At 45.6% G+C, this 10,428-nt stretch overlaps 1 protein-coding gene across 1 annotated transcript; it reads right to left on the reverse strand.

The window, feature by feature from the left end:
• Positions 1-3,903: 3,903 nt before the first annotated feature.
• Positions 3,904-5,882, reverse strand: LOC127325639 (UDP-glycosyltransferase 73C5-like). Its single transcript, XM_051352448.2, has one exon. It carries the CDS (start codon positions 5,625-5,627, stop codon positions 4,170-4,172), a length of 1,458 nt encoding a protein of 485 aa, XP_051208408.1. The 5' UTR covers positions 5,628-5,882; the 3' UTR covers positions 3,904-4,169.
• Positions 5,883-10,428: the final 4,546 nt, after the last annotated feature.

Raw genomic sequence — 10,428 nt, forward strand, 5'->3', positions numbered from 1 at the left:
AATAAAATGATGCCATTATATTTTTCTGGATTATGCTTTAGAGACTACCGATTTTACACTAAATAGAGCGTCATCATAATCCGTTGAAATGACACCATACGTGTTATGGCATGGGTATAAACCCTAATAATCCTTTCTTAAATTTTTCTATGCATAGCATAAGTAAATGAGTTTACAACCAAAATCGAATGAATGTCTTTGTTGGTTATCCCAGAGTACAAATTGGGGATTCTTTCCACTATGAAGTCAAAGACAAAAGTGTTTGTCGATGTTTCTTGCTTATTTCTAAGAAATTGTTTCTCACAAAATATTTGGGTGGGAGGACAATGGAACTCGATAAGGTTAATGAACTTGAGCATAATGAGCAGAGTAGCGTAGCATCGGAAGGTTCTGGGAGCAGCCACGACGCTCATGGCTCCCATCTCTACAAAGTGTTATAGCCATGGAGATCGAAGTGCCCATTGAACCTTGTAGGTATGGTATACTTTGTGATCAAATAAATAATTTGTGGACAAATGATTGATTTTTAACAATGATAAACCAACTACATACAAAGAAGCTACGATGGGCCCTAACTCCGTTAAAATGGCTAAGTGCCATGAAATCCAAGATTGTATCTATAATCAAGCTTGGAGCTTGGTAAACCTTCTGAAGAAATGAAAACTTTTTGAAAGTAAATGGATCTATAAAATTGATGGACATGGATGCAATATCCTTGAATAAACTCGACTTGTCGAAAGGTTGTTTACGACAAAGTTCAAGGAGTTGACTGCGATAAGATTAGATCTTTTGTAGCGATGCTTATAGTCTATGCAGATTATATTCTAGTAAACGCTGCATATTTCATTTATCAGATATGTTAGTAGGATAATAGAAATACATTCCTTAGCAGAAGTGTGTATTAAAGGTGTATACAAGATACAACCGAGAGTTTTACTTGTCCGTAGAATACTAGATAGGTATACAAACTTCAATGGATGAAGTGAGTATCTCGGAGCTGGAATCTTCACCGGATGAAATAATCAAAGAGTTTTGATTTTATCGGAAACGATGAAGATGCTTGAATTTGCAAGAAATTAAGTAGGAGCACTGAGACATATTTATAATACTTTATGTGGATGACATATCATTGATTATAAATGATGTAATTTTGTACTTGAGGTGATTAAAAGGTTTCATTAAGAATTAAGTTCAATGAAAGGATATGGACTAAGAACATATTTAGCGTCAAGATCTATATAGATCGAAGCGCATAATAAGTTTAAGTCAAAGTACATAGAATGAGTATTTAAGTAGTTCAATATAAAAACGTCAAGAATGTGTTCTTTTCCATGTGAAAGTTTAACAAAACTTTGTGTATTTGACACTCAATGAGTAAAAACACATGAGTGATTTTAGATCATAAATAATATGTACACAATTAGATGTCCTGTGCTCTAAAGTGTTACGAGCATATACCAGAATGATTCATGTGATGATAATTGGACAACAATAAGTATATCCCTGAGGGTTTTAGAAGAACTAAGGATATATATATAGTTTTGTATGGGGTAATGACAAACAAATCGTGTAAGGTGTTTCACCGATATTAGTTTGGTCACATATAAAAATGAATTTCAAATCTCAATTAGGCTAAGTGTTCATTAAAAGGTAGCAATATGGGCTAGAAGAAGTATATGCTAGATTTAGATGAGTTCTAAATATCGTGACGGATTCTACAAACGAAGGTAGAGTATATTATTGCTTTGACAATGACCAAGGGTGTTTGATTCGAGGAGTTCTTTGAGAAGTTGGTGTAGTTCTGGTAGTGCCAGAACTATGAAGATATATTGTGTGTGACAATATTGGTAACATATTTCAGAAAATGGAATTAAGGTTCCACAGAAGACCAAACATATACGATTAATGCCGACTCATTTGAAAAATGAGTGATGCGTGAAGATCTAATGAATGTCAAAATACAAACGTTTCTGAGCATGTCAGATTCATTGACTGAAACCTCTCCCATAAGCAAACATGATAAGCACCAGAAGGCCACGATGTTAGATCTTTACAAATGTGAACTAGATTATTGACTCTAGTCCAAGTGGGAGACTGTTGGAGATATACCCAAGAGGCAATAACAAAAGTGTTTATTATTATAGTTTAGTGTCCATGATAAATGTTTACATCTCATGCTATAATTGTATTAACCAAAAATATTAATACTTGTGTGTTTTGTAAATATAAAAGAGTCCCTAGTAAGCCTCTTGTTAAACTAGCTTGTTGATTAATAGATGATCATGGTTTCCTGATCATGAATATTGGATGTTATTAATAACAAGATCATATTATTAGGTGAATGATGTGATAGACACACACCCATAGTAAGCATAGCATAAGATCAAGTCATTAAGTTTGTCTTGCTATAAGCTTTCGATACATATTAACCTAATCCTTCGACCATGAGATCGTGTAATCACTTACAATGGATGGATGCTTTGATGACATCAAACGCCACTTCATAAATGAGTGGTTATAAAGGTGGCATTAAGTATTCTGAAAGTATAAGTTGAAGTGCATGGATCAAGAGTGGGATTTGTCCATCGTGATGATGGATAGATATACTCTGGGCCCTCTCGGTGGAATGACATCCAATTAGCTTGCAAGCATGTGACTAGGTCACAAGGGATGACATATCACGGTACGAGTAAAGAGTACTTATCGGTAATGAGGTTGAACTACGTATAGAGATATCGACGATCGAACTTCGGATAAGTAAAGTATCGTGCGGCAATGGGAATCGGTATTGTATGTTAATGGTTCATTCGATCGTGAAGTCATTGTTGAATATGTGGGAGCCATTATGGATCTCTAGGTCCCGCTATTGGTTATTGATCAGAGAGGTGTCTCGATCATGTCTGCATAGTTCGCGAACCGTAGGGTGACACACTTAAGGTTCGATGTTGTTTAATAGATATGGAATATGAGATGGAGACCGAATATGGTTCGGAGTCTCGTATGGGATCCAGGACATCAGAAGGAGGTCTGGAATGGTCTGGAGAATAAGATTCATATAAGGAAAGTCATTTTCCGGGGTTCGGAAAAGTTCGGGAATTTTCTGGTGAAAGACTTGACGGTTTCTAGAAGGTTCCAGAGGAGCCACGAGTGATCCTATGACCCTGGGAGGTGCCACATGAGCCGAGGGGGTGCAGCCCAGCCCTAATGGGCTAGGCGCACCACAGTCTCAAGGCCCAGGCCGGCCAACCCCCTAGGGTTTTGAGGAAACCCTAAAGGGGGAAGGCTTGGGGGGCAAGTTTCCCCCCTCTCCCTTTGTGCGCCGGTCCTAGGGCTTGGAGGAGGGGACAAGGAAGCCCTGGCCGACCCTCCCCTATATAAAGAGGGGACGGGGCAGGGGCGCACACCATCCCTTCCCTCCAACCCTAGCCGCCACAGTCTTGAAGCTTTTGCGTGCATAATCTTGCAGTCAAGAAAGGCAAGTTCAACACTTGCTCATGCCATTTGATTATTTTTTATCAAATTACTCGCAAAGTACTATTCATATCATTCATGCATTGGAAAGCAAAATATTACTTATAAACTTATGAATATGACTATGTGGTGGGCAACGGAACTACGGTTCGAGTTGATGGTGGAGGTTCCATTGCAATCTATATTACATAGGATTAACAACAAATATCATCTAGTGATTCTAGCTTTGCATATTACGTGTTAACCATAAGATCTTTAGGGGGTGTTTGTTGTGGCTTTTTTTGGCTTTTGGTTTTGGCAAAAGCCACCAAAAGCACCTAAATAGGTGCTTTTTTTGGCTTTTGGATTTTGGAAGCCAAAAACAAAGATCCTATTCTTTTGGTTTGTATCTTCAAAGGATTATAAGTCGCAGATGTGCCTAGCTTTGAAGAGTTTAAGCATAATCGTAACTTTTTTATAAGAAAAATGTTAGAAATAGGATAGCATTCTAGTACCAGCTTGCACCGCAACGTGGCACAAAAATAGGAGAACAAAACAGGAGAGACTCGGGTTAATTATCCGAGTAGACAGTCAAATCTTGACACCAAGGACCGAATGTTGGATTAGGTTCCAAACAAACACTTGATTACGCGGGATCGCCACGTACGAATGGCAGCAGACACCAGACAGCTCAGCTCGACGTCGAGTGGTCAACAGTGTCACTGTCGGCAGCGCGCGGCGGCCTCCTTTGCTTCTATCAGATCGTTGATGAGCCTGCGCAGATCAGTGTGCGAGGACCCGCCTTCCTCCACGGCGGCGTGAGCCTTGAGGGCGAGCTCCCGCACCCTGACCCTGGCTGCCTCTCCTCTTCCTCCAGGCTCCAAGAATCTCGCCACCGCCCGCGCCACCGCCTCCGCCGGCACTGTCACCTTCTCCTCGTACCTCGTGCTCCGTGGCCCGCTCCACACCCTCTCGCCAATCTTGAGAACGTCCGTCACTAGCCTCTCTCCGATGAACTGGTCGAACTCCAGCGGCCACGTCAGCATCGGCACGCCGGCCGCCGCCGCCTCCAGCAGCGAGCTCGAGCCGCAGTGCGTCAGGAACGCCCCAACGGACGGATGAGCCAGTATCGCGGTCTGTGGCGCCCAGCCATTGACGAGCATCCCCCTCTTCCCCACGCGCTCCTCCCACCCCGCCGGCGGTGTCCACCCGTCGGCCCTCAGCACCCACAAAAACGGATGGCCGGAAGCTTCCAGCCCGAGAGCCAGCTCCCGGAGCTGATCGTCCGAGACCAAAGCGTAGGTGCCGAAGCATACGTACACCACCGAGCATGTCCGCATCGAGCCCAGCCAACTGGTGATGGCGCGTGATGACTCGCCGACGCCTGCAGCTCCGCCCCGTGGTAACGGCAACGACACTGGTCCGACGAAGTAGGCGCGATGCACGTAGCCGTGGCGCGCGTACAGCTCGCAGTACTGCTGCTCCATGTCGAAGAAGGTGTTGCGGGCGAGGCCGAAGCCCGTAGTACCTATCCCCTGGACGGTCGTGTTGAACCGTTCGTTCTTCTGCTGGCACCTCAAGAACTCCGGCAGTTCGGCCATCGGGATCCGTATCTCCGGCCCTGGGAACCCAGGGACCACCACCTCCTGTTGGTCGGACTCGGAGCTGCCGTCGAGTGTGCTGCTGAGGTGGTGCATGGCGAGCGACGAGAAGGCGCCGATGACGCCGAACGTAACGCACGGCACGCCGAGCTCGCCGGCGACGATGGAGTTCCAGGAGAAGTGGACGTCCGTGATGATGGCGTCGGGGGACAGGTCCCGGATGAGCGCTTCCTGCGCGGGCCGCGTCAGCCCCTCCTCGAGGGCCGCGGCCGTGATGCGCCACGCGTCGCCGGCGGCGGGGGTGAGGTTCTCCACGCCGGGTGGGACGCCGGCCACGTGCGGAAACGGGTAGGTGGCTATCTTGATGGCGCTGCTCGCCGCGGAGGCGCCGTGCCGATCGAGTGCCGCCCGAACGACCGCGACGTTCGCCGGGGTGACGGCCAATGTCGGCTCGACGGCGTCAGGGCAGGCCGCGGCAAGGCGGACGGCGAGGTCCGTTTGCGGACCGATGTGGCTGGTGGCGAAGAAGGGGATGAGCAGGATCCGCAGCTTCTTGCCGTGCTCCGCAGATGCCATTTCCTGGATAGATTGTGTTCAGGGCCTATCCTTCCGTTTTGAAGTTCTTCAGGCTTTGGAGTACTCCATCTGAAATAATGGAGTTAGCTCGCAGAGCTGCCAATCAGATATTCAGATCGATACTACACCGAAGAGGAGAGGGACACAAGTACAGGTCCCAGCTGCCAACTACCACATAACTTAAAGGAAGGACACGGCTAAGCAGCATCCGGTGCTGGTTAGTCCATCCCAGCATCCGGATGCTGGTTTGCCCGAACTAGCATCTGGGTGCTAGTTAGGTCGATTAAGCACTCGACTAGGAAAAACGGATATGTACAGGTATGACTAGACTCGTGGAGGCTTCCCATCATCTGGTCCACATACTGATCCACGTTGCTATTAGTCTGATCGTACCAGTATATAGCATTGCTCAAGGAAAAAAAAAAGAGGTTACACATAAGTGGGAAAACAGAAGACAACAACGCGTGAGATCGCTTGGCAAACTACACCCACTCTTCATCCTCCTCCAGATACGTGTCTTCCTCATCTTCCTCATCTCCATGGAGTTTTGGAGTTGACTAAAAACTGCGACTTCTGTAGATCAGAAATGAACACATGATCTCCTCGTGCAGGATAAAAAGCTAGAGTAGAATGTGATTACATAAACTGAAAACCAGCTACGCCTTCCGATCCATAATAAGTTCCTGTGAGTTAGTACTAAATCATCCGACATTTTTATGGATCGAAGAGAGTACATGTAGATGCAACTTAATAATTTTCAGCACGCAACTTTAGCATGCATGCAGAATCAACTTGGCTTATTTCAGTAGCCAACTTACACATATTGATGAAAACAACTTAATGAAACCTCAAATACATGACAACTAGGAGGGTGCAACTTAATAACTTTCAGTAACCAACAAAGAGGAAGGTGTGAAAGGCAACTTAATTTAAGCCAGAATCCAACTTATATAGTTCGGTTCGAGGGAAAGAAATAGCTAGAATGCGAATAAGAAACTGAAAAAAAAACTAACATGTGGACACAAATAATTTCAGTAGGCAACTTTAGCAAGCTTGCAAAATCAATTTGCTTTTTCAGTAGCTAACTGACAGATATTAATGAAACAACTTATGAAACCTCATTTAGTACATGACAAGTAGTGGGGAATACAACTCTTTCGATAACCAACTTGTGGAAATATGAAAAGGCATAACTATTCAGTTTATTTGAGGGGGGAAAAAGCTTTGCTAGAATGTGAATAATAAACTAGAAAGCATAACTAGCATGTAAAAGCAATTTAGTAATTTTTCAGAAGTCAACCCGCACATGTTAATGAAACAACTTAATAAACTTGTGGCCCACTAATGGCATGTTGATGAAGCAAAAAACCATACAGGATACAAATGAAGGAGGCGAAATGAGAGGCCATCGTCTTCCGTTGGAAGTATTCGACGGTGGAACGCGAATGGAGGCGCATCAAGGTGAGAGTCGTGGGCATTGGACGCTGCCACCTGCTCGAGCTAGGCGCCATGGCCTCTGCCGCCGCCGCGCTGGAGATGGTACTAGCTACGCTGCTAGGGATCCACCGGTTAAAGGTACAACTTAGCAATATCACAAATAAGCACCTTAAGCATATTGGCAAGGGCAACTTAATTAGACCAATGTCCAAGTTATGCATGTTGCTCGAAAACGAAAACGAAGATAGATTGTAGACACCCACTACTGGACAACTCATGCATGTTGCTCAATAGAAACACCTAGATAGATTGTACCAATACCTAACAACTTAAGCATGTGTAATCAACTTAATTGATTTCAGTACTCAACTTAAACATGTTAACAAGACAACTAAGGCATGCTGATAGAGTAGCAACTATGGTGGTTTCAGTAACCAACTTCAGCATGTTTGAAAACCAACTTAATGAAATAAGCATGCAAAACTTAATATGGTGCTGAAAAAATATCTTAACTAGCAGTTAAATACAACTAAGGTATGCTGGCAGAGAAGCAACTAATATGAATTCAGTAACCAACTTAGTCATGCTGGTCAAACAACTAAATAAAAATCATTATACAACATACTGGAAATACAATAAATATCGTGAAAATACTCACATCGCTGCGAAATACTAACATGTGATGGCTAAAAAATACAAGATCTCCACTCTGCATTCAGGCCAATGCTATGCATTATCATTGTAATCGCTATGCAACTTAGGAACATTGCTTCTATAACTTGGTAGGCGATAAAAACAAACTTAGGTAAATGGTAGAAACAACTTAAGCATGTTGATAGAAGCAGCCCAATTAAATCAATCAGGACATTGTTTCAAAAATAACTTGGTTACGCGATAGAACACAGCTTAGTTAGATGGTGGGAACAAATTAATCATGTTAACAGAAGAAACTTAATTAAATCACTATGTAAAACTCATGACATTGCTTGTAAAACAACTTGGTTAGGTGATAAAAACACAACTTAGTTAGATGGTGGAAACAACTTAATCACTTGTACAAATAATTAACTTTCTTGGAAAACAACTTGGTTAGATATGCCGTTAATTATCGACCACACCTCATGCGCATCTATAAATAAGCCTCACGCCAAACCAGATCGCAATTCCATGATATGGCAGTAGATCAAACCAGAGGAGGCGGGTTGGGATCGCTTCATCACATAAGCATTAGGAACATTTATTTTTATGTATAAAAAATCTTCATGTTATGCATCTTCCTAGTATGGATGCAACTAGACGTGGATGTCCGCGAGGCCATGTTGCCCACGCCGCTCAAAACTCTTAAATCTTTATGGTTATGTATCTTCCTAGTATGGATGTAGCTGGACGCGGATGTCCGCGAGGCCATGTTGCCCGCGCCGCTCAAAACTCCTAAATAGAAGAACAGACAGGCTGTAGAAAATAAACAGACATGGTGAACACGCCCTGCCTATCCTGCTAGGCCAGTTTCGCCCGCTAACACGAGAATCTCCTCGTAGGCTGGCAATACAACAGCTCGCATCCTCGCACCATCAAAACGACGGCCAGCGACACGCGCTTCATGAGCCATCGCGATAATGGTGGCTTTCTCTTGTTCTTCCCATGAGTATCGTCGGACCGGCAGCCACGTTTCCCTCTATGAGGAGCGACGCCGGCGGCCATGTTTTGTCCCTCTACAAGCAGTTAAAGCGGCGGCTGTTTCTGCAAGAATGATTCCTATTTGTTAGATCTTCTTTGTGTCTTTGTGTGCTCCTAGTTTGAAGCATGATTGTGGTGTGTTTGAGGTGATTGGGCTCTCGCACGGTGTGGTGCTACTTTGTGCAATGACTTTTACTATTTAAGCTACATATACATGTACATTAGTACTGTAGAAGCTAGGGTCTGCGGATGGACTATCTCAAGGATGCGGACACCACTAAACATGCAATTAGTGTTTGCCAATAATACCATCGCAGACGTAGACGCCGCGGACAAGTCCACCTGCATCCTAACGTCCTAGTTTAACCATCTCAAGATAGCCAGAACATAACAACACCAAATGTATGAAGTATCACCGAATCATCTAAACCAAGTGTGCAGTTTTTGTAGATAATTGGCACTAGCACAACAACTCAATGAGGTGTAAAATGTTAGGCATCCAGATAAATTGAACGAACACCTAGTGCACACCCAGATAAATTGCAAATGCACAACCAACTTACTTTTTGCAGACATGGCAGAAGGTCTTCTAGCCAGTACAGACGCCCTTGATGTTCCAGCCTAAGGCCACGGACAGGCCAGGCAAACAGCAGCACCACACCACTATAGAGCCAAGGCAGCACATGCAACCAGGGGAGGCTGAGGCAGCATGGTCGATCTGGGGCTCGAGGTTGAAGGAGTGGGAATCGGTGTGGACCAGTAGGAGTACCAAAGAGCAATGTCTGCAGAGAGGAGCTCAGGGGCGTCGAGGGTGCAACAGGAGGCGCTGGTGCGGGGAGCAACACCGGCGGCCCAAGCCGATGCGGGGAGCAACGCCGGCAGCCCAAGCCAACTCCGGGGCGCGCCTAGGAGGCGTGGTGGTAGGGCAGCAGCAAGGAAATGGTGGAGGCATCCGTGGCAGGGCGGCGCAGATGAGTGGTGGATGCCGGAGCCCCGTCGGCGAGCCCAGGACGCGAAGCTAGGGTTATCCATGACAAAGCGCATGGGGGCAGAGCTGCATGGCGCTGGTGGGGATTTGGTGCAGGAGGCGGGCGTGGTTTGGTGCCGGCGTACGACGGCGGCAGGAGGTGGTGGCGGCGGCCGGAGCAGTAGTTGTTGGCGGCGGCATCGTGGGGGAGAAATAGGGACCAAGAGGCGACACATTTGGGAGTGGTGGGAGAGATGAGCGAGGAAAAAAAAAGAGGGCGCTCAGGTGTAATCCTGTCAGAACAGACTCGCCCGGAAGCCTCTCGTGATGGACCGTGATGAAAAGATCGGACGGCACAAAATCGAGTGCTCGTTTTGTTAAATAGTATCCAAGCACTTTTTAGCATCTGGGTAAAGGAAAATACCTGTCATCCACCGACCGATCCAACTCAAAAGATCGGTCGTCTAGTTAGCGCGCTGCCCCGCACGATGTCGGCTCGTTCGCGCGTCATTTTACTCTCTGGTCCGCACCCACTCCACGCGCTTAGCTGGCCAGCTTTCTTCCGCGCGCTCTCTCTCCTGCAATGCGACCTTGCTTTTCTCACGTACGTGAACTATAGCTTGCTACTATAGCAAATCATTGCAACTCATGCTAGCTGCTGTGTACTAATGTACACTAGATTTAGATGTGCGCCTTGGCGCACGACCCCGTGGAACTGGC

Source organism: Lolium perenne, chromosome 1 (assembly GCF_019359855.2).
Source record: "Lolium perenne isolate Kyuss_39 chromosome 1, Kyuss_2.0, whole genome shotgun sequence".
Classification (NCBI taxonomy): domain Eukaryota; kingdom Viridiplantae; phylum Streptophyta; class Magnoliopsida; order Poales; family Poaceae; genus Lolium; species Lolium perenne.

Excerpts from the sequence above, each read along its gene's own strand:
- LOC127325639 (XM_051352448.2), bottom strand. The coding sequence starts at position 5,627 with ATGGCATCTGCGGAGCACGGCAAGAAGCTGCGGATCCTGCTCATCCCC.